The 23,706-nt window shown below is 48.6% G+C and overlaps 1 protein-coding gene across 3 annotated transcripts in view; it reads left to right on the forward strand.

Annotated features, from left to right (window-relative positions):
* The first annotated feature begins 3,690 nt into the window (after positions 1 to 3,690).
* Positions 3,691 to 23,706, forward strand: part of SRGAP3 (SLIT-ROBO Rho GTPase activating protein 3) — a 131,310-nt gene continuing 111,294 nt past the window's right edge. For 2 of the 3 annotated variants that reach the window (XM_075514455.1, XM_075514457.1), the window contains exon 1: positions 3,702 to 4,019. In XM_075514455.1, the coding sequence (XP_075370570.1) occupies positions 3,953 to 4,019 (67 nt within the window). In that variant the 5' untranslated portion in view covers positions 3,702 to 3,952. Of the gene's footprint in view, positions 4,020 to 23,706 lie in introns of all 3 variants that reach the window. The other variant, XM_075514458.1, reaches the window with a different exon arrangement.

Below are 23,706 nucleotides of genomic sequence, written 5' to 3' on the forward strand. Positions count from 1 at the left end.
ATTTTGACTCGTTCTTGTCTGGCTTCTGCATTGTCCGTCACTGTGAGTCCGTTCTACTAAACGATAACGTGCCGCACTGCCGGCCAGCTTGTTTGTCCCGTCCCACCGTTCTCAGCACGGTGAAACTGCTCAGACCAAGCTAAATTGTGCTTCAAAGATATTTTGACACAAAATGTTGAGGATATCAGTGAGTGATGCAAGCAAAAGCCGAGAGAGGCAGGGCCAGCGTGCTCCCTGCACTGCTGATGGTTTACAGCCGGTGGACGGACACATCTTTGGGCACAGAGTGGGCACAAGTTCCTGGCTTCCCCATCCCAAATTAATAGCTTCCCGCTTCCCCTTTTTCTTTTATCTCAGTTCAGCAATTGCTGTTTTTCCTTCCAGACTTCCTAGTTGTCCTTAACTGAGGTGTCAACACTCCTTTGCTGATGTTTCCTCAATGCCACCCCACCTTCCTTGCTGAGACCAGGGAAGCAGGTCCTGCACCCGGGTCCCTCCTGCATCCTTTCAGCTCACCCCCAGGATTACTCACAGCCTCTTTCTTTCTTCACTTGTTTCCTCCTGCCTCTTTTGTGCTGGCTGCACCCAACCCTGCCCCCATCAGATCCTTCATTCTTACTCTTTCTCCCCACTTGGCTTCCTCCGTTCATCTGTGCCTGGCTCCATCGGATCGGGGGCTTTGCAGACCGCACTGCTGCTTTACTGGGGCTGCCCTGCGCCCTGCTCCTCCCGGCTCACACCTCCACTTCTGCAGCCGCCGATTCGGGGACCCTGGTTGCTCTGTGGGTCTGCACACTGGCACAAAGTGAATCCCACAGAGCAGCTCCACCGAATCGCTTGCTTGTGTCCCTGTCACTTCACGCCTTGATCGCTGCCGTCCCTGCTTGCTCACCTCCCAGAGAGGTTTGCTCCTCCAAACCCTGGGCTGTTGGAGCAGCGCATCGCCCTGCTTCATCCACGCAGCACAACTAGTCCTAGAGACCGTCACTAGCTCTCCGGCTGCCTCTGCCCCTGCCAAAAAAGTTGACCCATGCTCATAGCCACTGTTCCAGTGCCCTTTCTTACCCTGTGTTCCCTGTGCTCTACCTCTCCCTGTGCCCAGCGGGTGTCTAAAGCAGCTTGCTGTCCTCCCTCTGCGAAAGGCTCTGAGCTCCTCAGCCCTCGCAGGAGTCGGGGAGCGATGGCTGCTCAGCCCTGCAGCCCTGAGCCTCGGCGCTCTGCAAAGGCTGCCGCTTCCCCCAGCAGCGCTTTCTTTGTCTCCCTCCTCTCTGGGTCTTTTTATGGCCGCTGGAAATGCAGAATGCTCTTCTGTGTTGCCTGCTAGGGCTAGGTAAATTATTTGTTTAATAGGCTTAGTTTATTTTTTGTAAGCTGGCAGAATAACTGTGAATCATCAAATCTCCCTGAATTCACTCCACACAAGATACCAACAAAAGGATTCATTGTGCAGAGCAGTAATCGGAGTGGAGCTGGAGCTGGACAGAGAAACCATACAGAGGTCTGGCTTCCCAAGAGGCTGGATATGCAGGCATTGCCAGCACAAGAACTAGTACGTGCCTCTTTGAAAACTCATTGCTGACAAAAGCGGGTGGTTTTTTTTCATGACACTGGATCCCAACTACTCTTTCTTACTCAACTAGAAAACCCCTGGAAAACAGCCTTAAATAGCATTGCTGCTTCTGCTAGAATGAACTTTTTTTTTCTTTTTTTCCTAATTGTTAACACAAAATGACAAATCTATTCAAGTGCAGCCCCTCTCTCAAAACAGCTTCTGGATGAAACTGGAGAACTCATTAGGACCAGACCCTTAGCTTGCAAAGCGGTTTTCTCTCCCGTCTACCCACTCCCTGGTCCCTGTACGTCACACCCTGCCCTAGCAAGGGGCTCTGCAGTAAACGTTTGTGTTGCGGTCACATGCAAGGCTCTTGTTTCTGCAGAAATGGTGCCCACACAGAAGAGATTTTCCAACTTTTACGCCCCTAATTTAGCTGTCTTGGATGTGAGCTTTCGGCTCCCAGCCCAGAGGGGGGGGAGGCTGCTCCCGCAGGTGCTGGGGGCCCCCAAGCCGCTGCCTGCCTGGAGCAGGCATGGCTGCCCGGCTCCTGCGGGCCCCGCAGCATCGTCTCTGCTCACCTGGCCGAGGGCAGCGAGGGACGGGGCTGCCTGGGCACCCCTCAAGCTGCATCGCATCTTCACTTGGAAATCTGTACCTTCAGACAGCAGTTTGGTTGGATCCCACCTTGGTTTGCAGTTAGTTTTGCCCCCCTGGACCCCCACACTTCCAAACCTCAGGAGGGAAAATGCAGTGCTAGAAAACAAGCTTTCCAGGGAAGGATTTAAGAGAAGCAGAAGCAGTGTAGTGGTGCTTGGGGAGGCTGGCCCAAACAGAGGGGCATTTACAGAGCCCAGCTTTGTCCATCATATATTTTCCAAACATGATTTTCCTAAAATACATGTATTTCAGTGAGTGACCAAGGAGCCAGGGCCAGGGTTAATGTCATGATGGATTAACAGAAGGGAGAACAAACCGCTACCTCCACAAGCCAGCCTACAGACGCACCATGAGGTGATGCTCTGTAAGGATTACCCAAAGCAGGAGTTTCTCTCCTCAAGATGGCCTTTTACGCGTGTGCTGGCCCTGCTCCTGGGGCTGGAAAAGCAAAAGCAAGCTTTTGTTTGTTGCTCTGAACAACAGGGTTTGCTGTGTTTTGGGACCCGGAGCTTTCCCGATGCAGTTTTAAAAGATAGCGCCAGTCAGAAGATACTCCGGCTTGAGCTGAACAGCCTTTGAATTAAACGTGTGCCACAAGCCTCTCTCCTGCCGCTGTGTTCATGTTTATTATTGCTTTTATGTTGGTAAATCCATTGCGGCTGAATTTTTGGCCTGTAGGTCAGCTCAGATGTGCCTTTACGGAGGTGAGGGGGAGCTTCGTGGGGCGGTGAGGACATGGGTGCCACGGTGGGGGAAGGGGGCACCCTGCGGTCCTGGAGGCACGGCCCCAGAGAGCTCCTTTCTCTTCCCCGAAGCGCACATCACCCGAGTACCTCAGCTGCCAACTCTATTTTATTGTAAATCTGGTAATATCTGACCCTTTTGCCTTAGAGGAACAGCTTCTAGGTTGGCGTCCTGCCGTAATACGGAAAGCTTGTTAGTTTTTAGACAGCGTAGGCCTTCAGCCTTCAGGGCTGTGAAGGTGCAGTTGCGGGGAGGCTGGGGAACAGGGTAACAGTGAAAGACCCAGCCGCCGTGTCGGGGACACGGGGCGGCCTGGAAGCCGCTGCGCCATTGTGCAGTGCTGGGGGCCAGCGCCGAACCGGGCAACTCCACGTTTGGGGCGCAGTTACCGCACCGGGGAGCGCAGGCCGGCCGTGCGCGCCCAGGGACCGAACAGCTCCAACGGGCAGAGCGGCGGGTACGAGCCCAGCCGAGCCGAGCGCTGCAGAACCAGGAGCGGGGGCTGAGGACGGGGCGGGCCGGGGGCCGCGCCCAGCCGGCAGCTCCTTCCCTCCCTCGGCGGGGCCTCCGGCGTCCCCCCTTCCCACACGTGCCCGGGCCGGGGGAACCGGGGGACCGCGGCGCCGCCCCGCCCCGCCCGCAGGGCCCCGACCCCGCCGGCCCCGGCCCCTCCCGCGGGTGGCGGCGGGGGAGGAGAAGGGGCGCGAGGACTCCCGCCCCGCCCCTCACGGCCGCCCCGCCCCGCGCGCAACCTGAGCGCGGGAGCGGCGCCAGGGCCCCGCCTCGGCTGGCGGCGGCGCGGCTCGGCTCGGCTCGGCTCGGCGGCCGGTGGTGCTGCGGCTCCCGCCGAGGTCTGGGCGGTGCGCGGCGTCCCCGGCGCCGCCAATGAAGGCAGCTGCGGGCGGCGGCGGGGCCGCGGCCGGGTGAGGCGGCGGCGGGGCGGGCGGTGCGGTGCGCGGAGCGGGTGTCCCGGCGGAGCCCGCGCCCTCCCGCAAGATGTCATCGCAGGGCAAGTTCAAGAAGGACAAAGAGATCATCGCCGACTACGAGGCGCAAGTCAAAGGTGCGGAGCGGGGCCGCTGCGTCGCGGGGCGGGCGGCGGGGCACGGCTGCGGTGCCCGCCTTTGTGTGCGGGGCGAGGCGGAGCGGGGTGGGGCGGTGCGGTGCGCGGCGGGGCGCGGGGGCCGGGCCGGCTCTGGCTGCGGGAGCCTGCGCCCGCGTTCCCCGGGCAGCGGCCCGCGCCGCGCCCCCCCCGGCGCCTTCCTCTCCCCGCGCCTCCCTCTCCCCGCGCCTCCTCCGCGGGCGCTGCGGCACCGCCGGGGCGCCGGCACCTCCCGCCCCGCGGGCCGTGGCGTCGCCGGGCGGGGGGCGGCCCGGGGGCCCCGGCGGCGGCGGCTCCGCGGAGGGACGGGCCGCGGGAGCCCCGGCTCTCCCCGGCCGCGCGCTGCCGGTGCCGGGGTGGGCGCCGGTGCCGTCGCCGTGCGGGGAAGGCGGCGCGGGCAGCTCGGCGCGCGGCCTGGCGGTAATTGCTGCTGGTTAAGAGGCGACCCAGGGCGGCCGGAGCGGAACGGCTCCCGTTCGGGGGAGGAGGGGCGAGGCTGTGACCTGCGCCCACCTGGCATCGCCCTCCCTTGGAGCAGCCATGGCTTCGGGAGGGCTGCCTGCGTGCGTGAGGGCGAGCGGAGGCTGTGAGCCTTTTAGGGATGGTAATTGAAGGGAAAATCCGTTTCGTTTCAGTCTTGTAAAGAGCTCCGGTCAAGGCCTCCCTGGTGAGGAAGCACGTTGATCTTGCGGGCCTTATGGAAGGAACTTTGCCCTGCATCAGGCCCAGCGATTTCAAGGCACATAATCATTATTATGCAAGTCCCAGCATTGCAGGATGAAGACCTTTGAAGCAGACTGCTTTATCTCTAAATATTAGAGAAGAACATAATTAAAGGTTACGTCTATTGAGACCCCCGAGCATCAAATATCAGGCTCCAAATTAATTTTTATTACAGTTAGACTTATGGAAAAGTTGGTACCCTCTGAAACGTCACAAATGCCTGCAGTCCAGTGAAAGATGGGGTATGTTAGAGTGTGCGTGGTCAGACAGAAAAAAATTAGTCTGTGTAGCCATCTCTCTATTACAAAAGTAGGATTTTTAGTATCAGTAGCAAGCTGTATTAACTGATATTTTTGGATAACTTCAGTTTGTAAATCTACTCATTATTGCAACAATCCCTAATTCTGTTAGTTGATGACAATTGCTTTTCCCACTTTCAGCTGGAGGATACTTAACTGCTTACTTAACACCTTCTCATTAAGTTGCCCCCTTCAAGTCCCCCTGCTATTATATAAAATTGGCTCCCATCTCCCTTCGGTTGTTTGTTTTATATAGGTATGCGTTCACCATTTTGTTATGTTTAAGTCTCTGGTTAAGACAGAGTTAATTAAAAATATAAACCAGCTTTTCTGCAAATAACCCGTGAATGTGCAAACTAAACAGCTTCCCTGTTTTCTCTAGAGGTCACTCAGCGTGTTGGATCTGGAGCTCAGCTGAGGGGTGTCCTTTCTGCACGCACACTGCTCTGAAAAAGTAGCTGCTTACATGCTGCAGTGCAATGCCAGATGGAAGGATTTTGGGGAAGGGGCTGTCTGTTGATTCCGTGCCATTGTTTACTTTCTTGCATTTCAGTCTTTTGTAGTTGGCTTTGAAGAGTGATGTAACAGTCACAACATGCTCTGCTCAGTGCCAATTACCTTTCTGCTTGTGTGTAATTTGGGCAAATTGATGTTACTGCACCCTGCAGTTAAGCAGATGAAACATTCTTTTAGCCTGTGGTATTGTTCTGTTTTACGGGAGGGATTTGCACTTATTCATAGAGACTGTTCCACGTTTCCATGTTGTTCTCGAAGATGTCCTGGGCCAGGTGGTTCCTGCTTCTCCAATGCTCGGGGCTGCAGCGGGGTAGCTGGAGGCAGGACTGGGTCTGATCTGTTCCAAAAGCTTCGCTGCAGACATCTCCAGTATTTTTTCTTGTTGGTGTTTGTAGCTGGAATACACATTTGCCGTGATCATTCTTGGCCCGATTTCTGTAGCCTCATGGTTTCCATATGTTAGACAGTTAACGCTGGGGTTATGTATGAGGGTGTTTTATTGCACCACAGTGATCACGTTTTGGGCAGCTGTAACGCAGACAGAGTTTGCTGAGGGGCCAGTAATAATTTCCTTGATACTATTCTGTGCCTAATTATACCTCCAGAAATGTCCATTTTCTGATTTAGGGTACTCGGTCTGTATTTTCATCCGAATGAAGGCTAATTCGGATGTGGTCAGGGTTTAACTGGAAGAGTCAGACCCCAACATCTGCATGTGCTGTCTGCCTGCTGCCTTCAAGGTGGTGGCAGCTCCATCCCTCAGACGTGTCAGGTCTGTCACAGGACCGAGGTGGTCTCGGGGTGACCTTGGTGAGGGGAAGGGGCTCCAATGCGCGTGGCTGTGTCCTGACAGCCGTCACCCTCGCTGTCACCTCCCTGCAGGGACCAGGGTGGCTCTGACCTTCCCTCGTTGCTAAACTGCTGGAGGAGGGTAGACATCTGACTCCAGAGGAATCGGTGCGGAGGTCTGTTGTAGCCCGTGCTTCATTATTAGATAGGAGCAGTGGAAGAAAACGTAACTGGGCAGAAAGGTTTAGTGAGAAGTCAGTGGTTGGTCCTTATCTTAGTAGGGACCAGAGGAGGACCAGCTGCCGAGGATGCTCTGCGGAGGGAATGGGGCTTTTTCTTTGATTAGTCGTGTACCGCATGTGCAAACGCAACAGATCTGTGTGTTGTTGGTGTCAGCAAAACCCGACATGGGGGAGGGTTTGTCATCATCTAAACGTTCTTCTGAGGCTGTGACAGTGACCATGAACACCCACCTCCACTTCTGCTCCCCTTCTGCAAGGCCTGATCTCTCTTAGCTCGACCTAGGGATTTCATGTAGGCCACCTCATTATCCCAGATACCCTGTTTATTTCCTTCAGGGATTTAGTCGTTATTCTATTCATATCTAAACCCCTGCTACCCTGGTGAAGATGGATGCCCAAATCTCCAGAGAAAGACTAAAATGGAAAAGAAATAGGGAGAAAGAAAAAGGGGAGCGGTGGCGAGGGAGACTAACAAACGAAATCTTGGCACGGAAGAGCCGACATACGAAGATGATAAAAGATGAAAATTTGCAGAAGTGATGTCTTGTTATGGAGGATGGGGCTGAAATCTGAACACAGCACAGTGGTGGTCCCCGTGGCGTGGTCAAGAAAATAGCAGGGAGAAAGGTGGAAAACGCTGTATGTGAACTCCAGGGAATAGATCAGCATGGGTGGAAGTGAAAGTAATTCACAGCAGAGGTGCATTTAAAAGATAGATGTCAGAGAGGATTGGAAATGGTCAGGGTGCTGGCCAGGGTGATCTGCCAGCGCAGCCTGGAAGGTGTCAGCCAGCGCCTGGGGCTCTCGCAAGGCAATAACCATCTAGCAGCGCCTGAAGTGCATAATAAAACCCCTCAGTTGCCCGAGTATTACTAGAGGAGCCTGACAAACAACTGGGAATAACATGGTGGGAAAAAAAAAAATGTTGCTTAAACTGATTTTTAGGAAAGCTTTGCTAAAAGCCCTCTTGCTCAGGCTGTTGGGAAGTAGAGCAGAGGCCCCGAATGGTTCGGGGGCAGCCTGTCAATAACTGCAGCGTGGGAGCTGAGCCCTACCCTGACCTCCCGTGCTCCGGGGTGCTGCAGCCTCGCTTAAAAAAATCAATGAGTCCACACTTTGTGTGGGGAGCATGATTGGTGTAAGTAGAGTTTAACTGATGAATAATCTTGGTGCACAGGGGTGATTTATCAGCCATAATGACTCAGTATCTTCTTTCCCTCCCTGGAGAATTGTCTGCTCTTCTCATGGTGGGAAGGCGTTGTCCTGAAAATGCTTTGAAAAGATAGAGGGTGTGTACGGGGTGTGTGGCTGCGTGTGCACGCAGGTCTGCGTGAGTGCCGTCTGCTGCCCATGCTCTTGCTGGATGTTGCAGAGGGGGCTGGGGGGGCTGATAGCCGAGGCACTGGTACACGGTGTTGGCAGTGATGCAGGGTGCCTGAGGCTTTGGGTTGGTGCCGCTTCGTTTTTAGGAGTGGAAATACCTAATTGTTGCTGTCTGCGGCTGCTGCAGGCTGGCTGTCCTTGCAGCTCTCCGCGGTGTTTGCCATCTGCCCGTGCATGGGGACCTCTCTCTTTCACCTCTCCTGAAGACACGCACTACTGACAGGCACCTTCCCATGGTGTGGTCTCTCCTGTCAGTTATCGTGCCGTGGGTCTGTCCTTTCCTTCTGCTGCTGATCTGCATCCTTCTTCAGCTGTCAGGAAAGGAGAGGGCTGGCCCCAGGATTGGCAGCAGATGCTCGCTTGATGGTATCAGAAAGAAAATATTAAGGATACTTTTTAGGAGGCAGATTTTCTTATTTGTCTGTCTTAGATTTGCAGACAGGAATGGTTGCGTTAAAAATAAATGCCAATAAAGGTATGGCTGCATATTTACAACTGCCACATTAAAGCTACTTGCGGAATACAGAATACAGTAGATCCTTAGATGCACAATTTAAAGCGAGTGTTTTCAAACGTACAATTTTAATTGGTCTATCTGGCCAGAAAGATAAATAAATGTCTTTTCCTCGTTACTGTCAAATGCGTGATTTGTTGCTTTAATGCAGCAAAACTAACAAGTTTTAATTATGTAGATGCAACTGTCTATGGTACAGCATTGTAAATCTTGCAGAAAATTGGGCATCGTGTTGATTGGCTGTTTAATTTCACATTGCTTCCTGAAGCTTTTCTTTAACCCCAGCAAAATTCAGGTCATTGTATGATCTGTTTGGTTATTGTTGGCAGGAAGACTGCTGTGAATCAATAGCATCTTCTGTCATATGGCTGGCAGGTGAAAAGCATCCCTGGTGATCCTAAAGATGGTAGGCTTTAAGTGGTGCATCTGGCTGCATGGTGGTAAAGGGATGATTTCTTGCACTTCTAGGACTCTTAGTTGCTGTGTAAATTGATAGTAGAACTAGCGTTTTGATGGATTTAGCATATAAAACCATTAAAAAAAGCTTGCAAACCTGGGGCCAAAGAAAACCAATGTGTGTTTTCCCATTTTCATAGGAGAACTGCAGCTTAGGTTAATTTATCATTGCTTGTTACCTTCATTTTACTTTTTCTGTTGCAGTAGCTGAGTCCCTTCTTTTATGTCTATTCTCGTTTCCTACCTATTGCTCTCTTTTCGCTTTGCTCAGAACATTTTGGGAAAATTCCCATACCAAATTATTTTCTGGGATTATGGCTTGCTCAGGAGGGAAGCTTGGTTCCCAACTGGAGGAGGCATCAAGGCTTGACAGCCCATTTAATAAAATGGTTCTGTGCAAAAGAGAAGAAAGTTCCATCCCTTTGGGTGGGCTGGTAGGAAACTGCTAAATATTAATCACAGAAACAGATATAAAATTTCCATTGGCTTAATTGTCTTGCTTAAGAAAATGTGGGGAAATGTGACCTGAGGGCCAGCTGGCATGCCTTGGTGTAGCTCCGTTGGCTTCGGTGGAGTCATCTGCAACGGATAGCAGATCCTGATGAATCTGATCTAGTTTCTACTGTGAGACTTCAGAATAACCTTATTTGGTTGATTCCCATATAGATTTATTTGTTGTTGTCTTCCACTTATCCTCTGTGTTTCCTCAGCGTGGTCCTGGCAGATGGGTTTTACATGGGACCACCTTGTGTGGGGACTGGGAGGGCCATGTGCAGAGAATAGCAGAGAAGTATATATGTGATTCATAATAAAGATTAATTGGCAGTCTCCAATGGAAACAAATTGAATCTATCAGAGAGGTTTCCTGCAAAGCTAAAGTCCCGAGCACTTTGGCAGAGGCTGAGAAGGTTCAACTGAGTCAGCAGGCTCCTGCACGCAACCGACCATCAGCGGCTCCGTATAGCCGCTGGTGGGATGGACCTTCCTAAAATGCCTTCCTCTGCGGTCAGAGGGGAGAAGGAGCTGCCAGCTCGCGGTAACTGGTCAGAAATGCGTGTACGTGTGTGCTTGGGCGCCTTGCTCTGGGTCAGATGCAGTCGGTATGTGGTCCAATGCTCTTGCCGCCAGCTCTGTGTGCCCACCGGGGCAGGAGCGCGGGTACGGCACCGGGCGCTGCCTCGCCGGGGCCGGACGGTTGGCCTCACGGTGCTGGTGCAGACAGTGGAAGTGTGCCAAGGCACTGTGGCTGCTATTTCTTGTCCAGACATTGCTAAATCCAAAGACTCTCTAGGTGCATGGCCCCATTTAGATGGGGAGCTGGATGGGGGCCTGAAAGCCTTCTAGCAGAATGTGGGGTGATATTTAAAAAAAAGACAGGTGACATCACTAAAGTGTTTTTTCCTCATAAGACACAGCTCTTTGGCCCCAGCTGAAGCTGTTCAAGCAAACACAGCAGAGTGGAGGTGCCTCTGGCAGGATAAGCAGAAAAGCATTGCTTTCCTTCTAAAGGTGGAGAAGCTGGTAAAGAGAGCGGCCAAGGGACAAGCCATGAACCTTTTGCAGGATTTGCTTCTGCCGAGTGCAGGTCCTCGGTTTCTGCTGCCAGGCTGAGCTCCGTCTCCCAGCACCCCGTGGTGTACTTACGCAGCGAGATCGTGGGTGTGGGAGGTTGTGCTTCTCCTGCCGTGTGGGGAGGGAGGGGGAAGCTGAAGCTCTGCGTTAAAGCTCATTAGTGTGGCCTGATCCCCACAATGGGGCAGAAGTCACATTTAGCAGCTGTGCTTCTTAAACCCTCCTGTTCACATGGGAGCATCTGTCTGAAACGGAAGCCAATGGCTGCTCTCGCAGCCGATGTCCCGGGGCAGAGCCTGCGCTTCCCATGGGGAGGCTGCGGGCCCGGCGGCTAGACTTCAGTTCAGATTTCTTTCATTAAGGTGACTTTCTTCTAATGCATTAAAAAAATGAAATCTAGCCGTGTTTGGAAGTGCGCAGTGGTGAAGAGGCCTCCTTTGGGCTTTGCTCTGCTTTGGAGGCCCTGAACTCCTGCCCTGGACTCGGGGCCTCATGTGGGGACCAGGAGGAGTGGGCGTGTGGTGTGTGCGCGGCCAAGGCACCCTGCCCTGAGCAGGTCCCTGCGTCCTCTGCAGTTCCTCCGACTCGTGTGCGTGATGAGCGGGGCCTCCACCGGCGATGGCCTGGGTCTCCAGCCTCTCTGTTACCTGTGTGCCATCTTGCAGCAGCTCTGGTCAGAAGCGCTGGACCATGAGTCCAGCCCAGAGGTCGTGGCTTGTCCTCGGGAAGGTGTCTGGTGGTGTGAAGGAGCTGAGGTCTGAGGCCTCTGCTGAGACCGACGGCTGCGTTTCAATAGGAAAGAGGGGTATTTTGATCCTTGTAAGCCTAGCTATTTTCTTTCCTGATAGCTGGCAGGTACCTGGGTGCAGCAGGGTTTATTTACCAATCTACCCTTCTTCCTGGTAACAGTAAAAACCTCTTAAAACACTTATTTGTGACCTGTAGCTAGTCCTGGTTCCAGGTGAAGAGTTTTAAGGGCCGTAAGAGTGCAGCACCAAATGTGCTTCAGGTGCTTAACAGATATTTATAAGCCTCTGCAAGGTGTAATATTTTAAGTTCTGTGTGCACAGTTTCAGCACCTGTCAGGAGCAGGATTTACTTTCCCCTTCTGCTGGCCCATTGAAGGTGGGGGGAAGCTCTCCCCCTTGAGCTCTTAAATTTTCTCTTGCCTGAATTTGGCTTTGTTTCAGTAGCTGTTTGTCAAGCTACCACCCACAGCAGCAACAGTAAATGCATTTCAGAAGGTGATTGCTGACTTCAGAGGCGTTCATGCTCCTGACAGGCGGCCAGTGACAGAGCGGTTCGAGCAGGTAATGCCTGGCGTCAGGCTCGGGGCTGGACAGGGGCGCAGCGACGTGTGCAGTTGTGTCCCTCGTGCCGCTCTCCAGCAAAACTGGCATGAAGTAATCTCCCCTTTTTTACAACCTGGGTGGCTATTTAATCCTGAATGCTGATTTAATCCCAGCAGGCTTTTGCTGAGCTGCCAGCAAACCTTCCTCTTTAAAAAAGATGAGTATTTCCTACTAACAACTATTGTGTTGTGTGTGCCCCACCTCTGTGTATTTTATTGATATGTATCATAGCAGCAAGGGAGGACATACAAACGAGTAAACGGCGTGAGCCCATGCAGCAACTGGTAATGATGGTTTGTACCCGTCACTGATGACCTCCTTAGGGCTTCCAGTCCTCACCCGGTGCTCCTGCTTTGTGCCTGCGGCTGTTGGATGCACTTTAACCTGTTCGTGTCTCCAAGAGCCTGATTTGTAAGCTTTTCTCTGAAAAACTGGCCTGAGATGACTTACTTTGGTGTCCCTTTTCTCACCTCTGGAAGACAGCTGCAGTGGTTTGGGAAGAGGCAGCTGCTGAACAGTGTATTGCAACACACAGTTTTAGGAGAGGAAGTGGAGTATCAAAATAAAATTACTGAGGGAATTTACGTAGTTGTGGTACAAGTCCCTGGGCTGGGATCGAGTCGGGGTGATAGGGCTGATGTGTTTCTCACTGCCACAGTGCTGTGGGATCGCTTAAACGATCCCACAGCTTAAGGGATCGTTTAAGCGATCCCATATAGGTGGTCAGCAGCTTGGTTTTAGAGTTCATGTGAAAAATGGCACCGTCAACAGCACGGCAGCCCTGGCATGCCAGGCTGGGGAATATACAGCCTTGTTATTTATCCCAGTGTTGTCATTACTCATCAAAGAGGAGGCAGCTGTTAGGATCCCGTCCATGGCAGGGACGGAGAGGTTTTAAATCATCCTCTTTGTTTTAAATCATCCCCTTTGTGTTAAATCATCCTCTTTATTTTAAATCTTCCCCTTTGTTTTAAAAACAAAGATATGTAAAACGGTGTGGTGTTATAATTCCTGTGCGGAAATTGGTGCTTCTGTCCTAGCCTCTTCGAGAACTTGGGTCCCCAGATTTACCTCTGTGGGTGCAGCCTCATCAGAGGGGAGTGACCGCAGTGCCTCTTGGCTGGTGCTCATGTGTTTGTTTGGACATGGCTGTGGAGTGGTGTGTCTGTCTGTGCAGGCTGAGTTCCCCAGTTTGGGAACCCCTGGCCTGGGAGGGACTGGGGGGACCAGGGAGCTGGAAACTGGGAGGAAGCTATGTCTGTGAGACTCTCTTGCTTATGCCTCTTGTGCTGTTGAGCTGCCTTAAAACAATGTGCCTCCCAGAATGACAAAACTTTGTTAGCTTCACTGATGTCCTTTCCTGACTGCTGAAGCCAAGCTGACATTCAGGGGAGGCTCCCCATGAAGATATTTGGTGCTGCAGGCTGTTTGTCTGGGATCTGGAGAGTTTGGGAAAACTATGCAGCCTCTTTGTGTCCAACAGCTTCAGAAAAGAATTTGTATTAGTGTCTATCACTTCTTTCCTTCAGAGTTGAAGAATAGCTTTGAAGGCGGAGGGGGAGGGAAGGTTTTGCCTTCTTTTTCACCTAGGCCTTTGGGAGGAACAGTCATATATGTGACAAGGGATTGCAGTCATTCTACTGCATCTTGCTTCTCAAAGTAGCTCTGTTAAATATTGCTCTGTCTTGTAGCAATGGCAGGTGTGCAGGAAAGCTCAGGAATTTTCTGTTAGAACGACTATAGAGTTAAATTGTCTACAGTTTCTTGCTTGTGTCTTTATCAGACAGAGGGGAGAGGAGGTTGCTCCTTAGGTAAGCATCCCTGATTTTTTAACTCTGTCCCTCCTGGCCTCTGAGCCTCAGTGGCCTGTCTGTAAAACAAATAGAGAAGAGGGGATGCAGTTCTTTGGGTGGCTGCTAATCCTGCTGCTCTTGGAAACACTTGGGGCTACAGCGCTCTAAGGCGAGGATTTTATCCATATGGCTCTTGCTTTGGTTATTGTCTAGATAGCAAAGCTAACTGTAGTGATTAGGTGAGACTCAGTGTTGTGTTACTATCTCACTTGTATTGTAAGAGTAAATATTTAAAAAGACGACAGGATACAAAACCATGTAAATGACCAGAGATCAGGAGATAGAGGTCTGGCTTTAATGATTACCATTAAGGGAAAAGGGAGCCCTGTTTTTCACTGCTTTTCTCCATCTGTTGGACCAGCTTCACCTCTGAGGTCCAACTTTGTGGAACAGGACCACAGCAGAAGTCCCCGTCATGGGATTAATGAAACAGTGGCTTCCCCTTTACCATGGAAGAGCCCCAAAGACTGGTTTTCTTTTAGAAGTTGTAGCATTGATTAGCTTCATTTGTGGTCTTGAGGCTATTCTGTGGCGTGGCTAGAGCCTGAGGTGATGTTCTGCTACTTCGAACGGCTTGTTTAGAGAAGATGACCTGACGAACAGATTTCTTAGCTCAAGATCCCCAGTTAGATAATTTTAGGTTGCTGGCCTTGTGTGTGTGTAACATTTTTCTCTCTGTCAAATGCACCAATTAATAATTGTTTCATGGGAATAAACACCCTTGCTATGGAATGAAAATGCTTCGCCCCCGCCCAAGGTGACTAGAATTCCTCCTTACTGTATGGTGAAAGCTGAAATACCCAGATCGACTAAATGCTTTTCAGAAAAGCTTCTGTCTATGTAAGCTTACAGTCTGCCAGCAGCTGAGATCTGAGGGAACTCACAGCAGTGAGTTACTTTTTATATTGATGGTGATGTTGAAAGCTTCTGGCTCAGACAAGGACCTACTGCATTCGGTAGGACTTGCTGTTCAACGTTAGTGACCTAATGGCTTTTAAGTGAACTGTTTTTTGGGAAGACGTCTGCATTTGAATATCTTCCCCGCTCTTTTTTTTTTTTTTTTTTTTTACTTAATGGAAATTTAACTCTGTAATGACGCTATAATTTAATCATTGAAAATACAGAAGAACTCATAAAAGAGTAAGAACTGGAGATCAAACTGTTGGTGTGGCAGTCTAAAGCTTTTGTGTTGGCAACAGCTCTAGAGAGAATTCAAGATTTTCTCTGTGTGATAAAAGGTTAATTGGTATTTGGGAAGAGCCTAAATGATGTTTCATTCAAGACAGCTTGTTAGTGTTTGAAATTTTAAAGATACAGACTTTTATCTGATCTGGAGAGAAAAAAATCCAGCTGTCATTTTACAGTATTGACAGTGTAGCAGGATTAAAGCTGCAAGAGAGCTTGAAGATTGGAGTTACATTGCTAGACAGTGATGATCAGGAGGCAAAGCCTTGTGCAGATGAGTCCTGTTTGGGAATGTCGCTCTGGAGTGGGAATGCAGTCTGAAACAGAGGGCTGTAGCTCAGGACAAGATGGAAACAGTGCTGTTGACCTTTTTGCAAACCACTTTGTGCTCTAAACGGGAAGTGATACACTAAAGCTGTATGATAGTATTGAAAGACACTGTTTAGCTGGTCAGTGAAGGAAGAAATACTGTCTGCAAGATTATCCTGCCAAGAGCAGAGGGTATATTTAGCTTTTTCTTAAACTCCCCATCTTCTGTTCTTGTTTGCGCCCAGAAGCTGATTAGTTACTCCAGATTTATGCTGGTGTTGCAGCATGTGACCCATGGTCGTTGTGGAGTTGTCTCCAGACCTTGTAAGCCGGATGGGGATGTCTGTTCAATGGTGTCTGTGGAAGGATGTTGTGGACCACTTACCAGCAGTGACCTCCACTGCAAGGAGATAACGCTGTTAGCTGATGAAGATATATTGAGCATTCTAAGAAAATATTATTGTAGGCAGCTGTTTTCACCTCTCTGTTATTTGGGAGGATGTGCTAACTCCTCTGGAGGGACAGCATGCCCTAAATGACTGTTAAGGGGTGGGAAAGTCCTGCTCTGGCCAAAAGATAGAGAGTTTTGTTAAAAATGTAGCTCGACTGCTGTTGAACATGGTGGTGTGGGTGTGAAGCAAGTCCTCTTGAATGGGTGGGATATCTTCCATCAACTTTGGCATGTGGTGCTTCATGTCCTTGCGATCATGTGCCAAAATCCCTGCTTGTATGAGGGATCACGCAATGTACGTTGCAAGGTTAGAGAAGAGTCACAGTGGATCACTCGCCTTACCTTTCATACCGCAGTGACTGAAGCCTCTCTGCATCTACCCCTCCCAAACAGGCAGTGGTGGGAAGTCTGGCAAAGGCTCCTCCTTTGGTATGTCTCTTCCTGTAGGTAGAAGATTTTGTTGGTTGTCATACTGAGTGCTTCAGCAGTAATGTAGTGTATAAGAGGGTGCTAATTGCTTACTGGGGAGTTATTTGTACATGGCTGCTCAGTAGGGTTAAACTAGGGACTATCATGGTGTCTTTTTATTTTGCAGCGTTGCCTAATGATTGTTTCTTTTTGGAGATGGGCATATTTTCAAAAGGGCTGAGTACTTTTACAGTCAATATTATGTACAGTTAAGCATGCTGAGGTCAGCACAATCAAATATCATGCTTCAGGGTGAAATGTGATTGCTAGAGATATCAGAAAACAATTTCTGTTCCTGTGTAGAGCATTACACAATTGGCTGGATACATTATAGTTTCCCCTGGAGCATCAAAGCAATGCTCTGAGAGAGGCCACTGGATTAAATAACACTGGCATTTCTGTAAATACCCATAGAATAGTTTCAAAATGTTTAAGAGTATTAATGATTTTATTTTCCCAGTGCTTCCGAGAGGCGGGCAGGAGTGTTCTGCCTGTTTGGCTGATGGGGACATGCAGAGGCATGGGGACTTGGGCGAGAGGGTGGTAGTTAAGAGTAGGATCAGAACTCGGGTCCTCTTGAACTCTGTGTCTTGCATGAGGACCAGAAGCTGCCTGTGCACTGGCTGTTTGCTTTGCTCGGATGTGTCTTCTGTGCTGCCGCAGCAATTGGGTAGTGTGTGTGCTGTGTGATTCTCCTTTAACCATCTGTTTGAAGCTTGGTTGTTTCGTGAGGTCTAGAAAACTGTCTGATCGGCTGATCTGGGGCGATAAGTCACGCTGAGGTCCCTGACCGCCTCTTGCCTGTTTGCTCGACTCAGCTGCCGCTTCCTGTTTTCAAGTGAGGTTGCCGGCTCCTTGGGGCAGGATGAAGTGTTCCTCTGTCTGTGGTGCAGAAATAGGTGGATTGTCACCATCACGGTGCAAGTAATGCATAACTTCCCATTTTAGAGATGTACTGCAGCTCCAGGAGAGAGCAAGCTGCAATCTGCTCTTACATCCATCATGGGTAGGAAAATATGAGTTATTTAGGTATTATACAGAAATACTGATAATTTGGGCCAGCTAGCCTTACTCCGCGATGGAAACCAGTTTGTTTTACACCTTAGGGGAACTGAACAGTGTTTTGTGGCTAGGACTGTGTATATACATCAGCCAGAAAGAGATGGAGAAGACAGACTTACTGTATAGGCCATTCTGCAGCAAACGGCTTTAAGTGTACTGTGAAGGTGTGAAGGTCTATGTACATTCAGTGTTGCACCCAGAGGAAACTGTAAAACCGTTGACATCCCAGTCGGAGCTCTTTGTATGACTGTTACAGTCATTTCACAGAAACTCTGCAAGATTAACCTTTTATTTTGCCAGTTTTTCCTTTAACCATTCTTTATTTTACTTTCCACTGAATACAGCCAGCGTTTTGTAGGGACTTTTGTATTGCCCTATTCTTTTTTACCACTAAAATGAGTGGGACTTCTACTGTTGTAATAAATTAAACTGGAAATCAGGATCTCCACTGTAATTCCATTTTTTGGGTAGTTCAGGAAAAACCTGAGGACGTGTGGCAAAAACTAAACAGAAATAAATAGCAGTGTTGAACCAGTTTTAAGTTGGAGTACATCAAGTGAGTTGGTAAGCAGGCTCTCAGCAGCAGGTTCTTACAAAGCATTTTTTTTTGTTTCTTTTAACATCCTTGCTTGATGGTGTTCTGAGTGATTCACATTTTTTAAAAGCAGTTTTTCCTGCGCAGTGCTTCTATGCTCTTGACCTACTCTTGCTAAAATCCCTAAAGAAACAATAAGCAAACATGCTGTAAGTGAAAATGTCATATTATAAACCCCTGAAAGTGAAACCATAACAAAAGGAGTACTCATGTAGTCATTGTTCTTGTGGGATGGCAGTTTGAGAGACACTGTTGGAATAACAATAATCTGTTTCATGTAAGAGGTCAGCTCAAAACTAAGGGTGAGTGGGAAGAAGAGGAAAAAAGAAATGCGCGTTGTTTGCCTTGCCTCCTAATCATACGGCATGTTCTCGAACATCTCGCGGATTGTGCTGCTGATGTAGTTCCCTACTGCTTTACGAACGCTTTTTGAGCATGTGTCAGATGGGAGAGGAACGTATAGCAGATGGCATACCTCTCCCGAGGCACTGGGTGGAAAGAGATAATTTTGCAGGTCACAAAACTAGAGAATAACTTCTTCAGAATTAAACTTTCATTGGGGATTTAAAAAAAAATATTCAGGAAGCTTTCTTCAAAACTACTTCACACAGATAGATAGATACAAATGTTTGTTTGCCATTTTCTATTTCCAGACCCAAACGTGCTCCCAGTCACCTTAGAAGATACACTGTCAGGGCTCTGATGGCTCGTGGCAAATGTCCTCTTTTACTCTAGATCGAAGGTAACGTGTCCAGCTAGCTGTGCATCTTACTGCATCCAAACACATCATCCCTCTGCGTGCCACAGAAGTGTGGAAATGTGGGGAGCAGTGAGCATGCCTGGGGTATCTCCTTGATGTTACAGGGCACAACAGGGACCCAGGTCTGTGTTCCTGACTCCTGTGCCAGGCTTGAGAGTGGACTGGAGCTGTGGCTTTGAGTGGTGAGGCTTCTTTGCACCAAAGCTTCTTCACCCAGGGAACGAGGTTAATGATGCCATCTTGCTTGAGGAGGGGGTGACACCTGAGATTTCATGAAGAGGGGTAGTGTTTTGAGAGTTTAGGGCCGTGTATTAAAGATGAGGCACACTAGCAGAACTAGCTCTTTGGTTTGAATGTGGTAAAACAGGACCCTCGTTTATGAGCTGTAGCATGCTCTCGTGTAGGTAATCCAGCTAGTTTGCACAAAACTGCAGTGATAAACTCCACGAGAGAGCAGCAGTTGGTCATGGGAATAGTCACAGGTCGTCTCGGGAGTCCTGTGACTGTGCGTGAGAGCCAGGCGTGAACCCTGGCTACCCCGTTAGTTCCCAGTGCATGTAGTCTCGTCAGCATGCCAAGAATTTGTGGAGGCTGGTCACCTTGTCACTGGTGAGTGTTTGCTGCAATGTCCTTGTCTGTGGTGTACCTCACATTGAAAATAAAAAAGACATTTATGGCCACCAAACTAACTACCGAGCCTGCAGAAGTTCATGGTGGCAATATGCCTTTGAAAGAAAGAAAAAAAATCTTCAATGACCTTTTCCTTAGCTTTTGGGGGTCTTTACCAGACTGCACATGTCCAGAGGTTGCTGGAAAGAACTTAACTCTCCTCGTCCCCAATAGCATCTTTGTGTGAAGACTCTCAAGGTTCCCAGTAGCTTAACTATTCCTTGTAAGCATGCCACCCAGGTGACTTGCCAAGATGGAAGGACAGCTGATCTTTGCAGGTTCTGAATTGCCAAGGTGTTTGCTGTGGCTCCAGTTGCAACTTGAACAGGCACCAGACATCTACGAGGTGGAAGAGGCTCTGCTTTCTTCTGGAATCACCCTGGCAGTGCTGCTGGGTTTTCCTGTTCTCCTAGGTGGCATCATAAGGGCTATCTCAGGATGAACCCATTTGTGTATCGTTGGTAGCACTTCCATTGCTCTCCTCCGCTTTTGTCCCACTCATAAAACCCATTCAGTGTTGCACGCTGTGGGAGCTCTGTGCTCTTTAATTGTTTGTCATCGTGGGAATTGCTTGTTCTAAAACCAATTACAACCTGACAAAACTGATCTGCCTTATTTACAAATACATCCATCTGGTTGTGGACTGCCTGGTATCACTGCCAGAATAATATGAGGCCTTTATTGCTGCTGCTGAGTTATTGAAGGGTTCCCATGCTGGCATCGTCCGGAGCCGCATGATGGCTTACCGCATGTGTGTTTGCACACATGTTCTTTGTAGGACAGAAGGAATTAATGTCTGAAGTAACAAATTCTGTGTAAAACGAATAGAGATAAAACATTAGAGTGCTGTATCCCAGCATCAGTGGACCCTCGTGGCATGTTTGGAGTGTGCAATACGATGGAGAATGCTAATGCAGTGGCTGCAGAGTGGCTGCTCTGGGTGCTGATGCCCGGTGCATCTGGCACCACGCCAGCGGGTGGGTGAGCTCTTGGCCGTGCTTGGGTGGGAATGAAGTGCAGTTGTAGCTGTTGGTGTTAGGAGGAGCATGCACGTGCGTGTGCAAGAGCTGGGAAGCTGAGAAACCTGAACTGTTTGTAAGGGGCTGGCGGCAGATACCACTCTGGTGTGTATTCTGTGTGTTTTGGCTGTTGTAACAGCGGCTGGAACCAGGATTGCTGGCTGCCTGGGGAAGAGTCTGATTGATTCCTAATCTTCCAGAAACTCATTTGATAATTGGGGTAGGACTAGATTCCTCCTTGGAAGCTGCAGTCTCCTGATAGGTTTCATGTAGAAAATAGGCAAGAGAAGTAGGCAGGCGTTTGGGGTGCGAGACTCCTGAGAAATCTGTGTGTGTTCCTGGAAACCAATTTGAAAAGGCTCAAAAAAGGAGAAGAATGGATGACTGGTTTCAGGACATTGGAACTTAAACTATCACAACTGGTAGCCAAAACTGTTTCAGACTATTTTGATTTTTCTGTGATTGTTCAGTTGCAGCTTAAAAAAGATCTGAGGCATTACGAATCAGTACTGATTTCACCCTCAGGCCAGCAGTTCAAAGCTGAATATAGTGAATTTTAGAAGCATTCACTAAAAGCATCTATTCCTTGTTTACCATGTGTGTTATCTACAAAGGGTAGAAAACAAAGACATATGTATGTAAACAAATCTATCATTTGGGAAGCAGGGAAGAATTGCCCCCCAAATTAAGTAATTAAAATTAGCATGAGTAGGTTTCGATATATAACTGGAGATGAGTGAATTAGTCATTGTGAATAATATATATGATAAATTCAGGCCTATTTTTGTTTGCGATTTATCTAGGAATGAACTTTAACTTTTATATTTATAAATAATCACTCAGTTTTCACTGGCTGAATAACTGAAAATTCATAAATCAGTATGAACTGGAAGTACAGAATACTGCAATCTGCATATGAAAACCTGTGTTTACAGGAATCTAAGTTTTTTCTATTCCCCGTCACCATAGTAACTGAACATTTTCTATAATGGTGAACTAGTCTTGCAGTGTGAGTGTGAGATAGGACACTTTCATTCTACCTCCAGGGGCTGAGATGGTGGACCAGGCTGTCGGGGTGCCTGGTACCTGCTGGTCCTTTGGCAGGAGCTGTGAAAGTCAGGTGTGTGGAGTCAGAGGGGGTATTTGGTAGCACTGCAGTGAGTTGAACCCAAATCTTCCTCATCAAGGGTTGGTGCCTGGGTCTTGTCGGTGCAAGAAAATAATCTCCAGCTGTTTGGCCAATTAAAGGTCTGTTTGAGAAAATACATTCCTGCTATCATTTTGTGGCAGAAATGCGCTGTAACGTGGTCTAGGCCAGGCAGTGGCATGTGTGGGGTGGGTGGCTCGGCAGTTGTAGTCTCGTGGTGCCACTGACTCCTCTCCTGGCACGGTGGTCCTGGTCCACTCCGCGCTCCCCAGCTTGCTTTTAAGTAGCGCAGAGTCGCTCTGTGGGTCCTTAGTGGCTATATATCCAAAATGGTGGAGAACTGCCTCAAGCCACGAGCATCGTGGTACTGGCCAGCAGTAGTCTGTGGTTAGTAGAAGTGACCGGATCAGTGGTTTTGGTGACAGATCTTCCCCAAACAGGTCGAAGCTGCTCATGCTCACGGCAGCTGCTGGAGCAGGATGGGAACGGCTGCTGTGCCTGCTCTTGTGCTGCGTTGCCCTGTGCTAGCAATAACGATGGTTGTCTTTGAACCCTCTGTTTTAGCTCAGATCTTTAGTATCATATCAATGTGGGCTTTTGGTGTTGGGCTTTTTGAAATTGGTAACTGCTATTGTGCCGAAACTAGTGTTCGTGTTAACCCGTGGTTTCCCCGTCATTCTCAAGCAGTGCCTGTTTCGTGTTGCTGGCAGGACTGTTAACAGATTAAATTTTCTGAAATTCATTAGAGACAAATAACAGTCCTTCCCCCTCTCTTTTTTTCTCCTGTTGAACAGGCTGTAGTTTATTGCTGAAAAATGCAGATACGATGCTCCATGGGGAAAAACATTTTTTTGACAAAATGATTAATGTAAATACACATAGTTTGCAGTTCAGAGTGGCTGTTTGCTGGTAGTCTGTCAGCAGGGGTATGTTCTGCAGTCCCCCAGCCTCTCTTTCGGTCCTTTATAAATATCAATCAGATAAGGACGTACCACTGAGTACAGTGGACAGCTAAAAGCAGGAGGAGGAAATGCAGAGAGAAAGCAGAATAGCAATACGAAAAGAGAACTCACATCTTCTCTTTTAACATGAGCTTTCAGTATGCATCAGGGCTAAGCTCTTCTGGCCATTGCAGCTGTAAAATAATGCTGTATTTTCTGTTCCTTCTCTCTTACGAGAATCAGTGTGCTGAAAGCGGCTGTATCCTGTGGGCAGGGTGGATAAAGCTGTAAGGTGGTTATGAAGATTTTGGCTAACGTCCTCTTTCTCGGTAGCTGATCAGCATGTGTTGGCTTCGGCTGAATCCTCGCAGCCCTGCCAACGAGTGTGTCTGCTTGTGTGTCTCCTCTTAAAGCAGGCCAGAAATGGGGAGATGCTCAAAAGGAGATTGTATATTGTTATTAGCGTGGGTGATTGGTTTTGTTCACTAGTTTTAAATCCAAATAGAAAATCATACTTCCATGGTGATGATCTTTTCCTTAAAACATAATTATAGCTCTGTATAATACAGCTGTTCTTTATCCAGCAGTTAATAAAATATCCTAGCTGGAGGCAACTTATTGGACATAATTTATGTGTAAAGGGATCTTGTGACATTTTTTGGTGGGAGAGAAGGAGCGAAAATAATCCATTAACACTTACAGTAAAATTGTTAGGATAAAATCCATGTATTTTAAAAAAGTTCATTTGCTTATAATTATTAGTGAAATCTATGGCTAAATTTACTTCAGTATTTGCACATCGCTTAGTTTGGACAATAACACAGGACTGGACAACCTCCCTACCTTGTTTTATTCAGTTTCAGTGTTGATTTGAGTCAAAGGGTCCTAAGTTAAAGGGAGATTTTTCACTGAATTCAAGAGTTTGGAATTAATCCCTAATAAGATATAGTCACATAACTTATAGACTGACATTATTTCGGGGAAATATTAATATGTAACCTTCCACCTTTTCACTGAAGGGATAGTATTTTTATTCATAATTTACATTTTAAAAACTTTCAATAAAAGTATGAATCTCCATTTTGATCTTAAAATTACTTTACCAGTGTTGTTAGAAAAATAAGATTATTTGTAAGGGTCTCAGATGTTTTCTTTCATGCACTCTGCATCCCCAGTTGATCTGTCCCTAGACTGCTGCCTTCCTCAGCTTCAGCATATTTTACTTAATTAGTTCCCTAAAGGCCATTATGTGTGATGGTGTGGTGGTGTTTTTTTTTTTCTTTCCCCCAAAACAGGAACGAGCACAAGGCCATCAAGATGATAAAGGCCTTGAGAGCTCTGGC

The sequence above is a fragment of the Mycteria americana genome, chromosome 11 (assembly GCF_035582795.1).
Source record: "Mycteria americana isolate JAX WOST 10 ecotype Jacksonville Zoo and Gardens chromosome 11, USCA_MyAme_1.0, whole genome shotgun sequence".
Lineage (NCBI taxonomy): Eukaryota > Metazoa > Chordata > Aves > Ciconiiformes > Ciconiidae > Mycteria > Mycteria americana.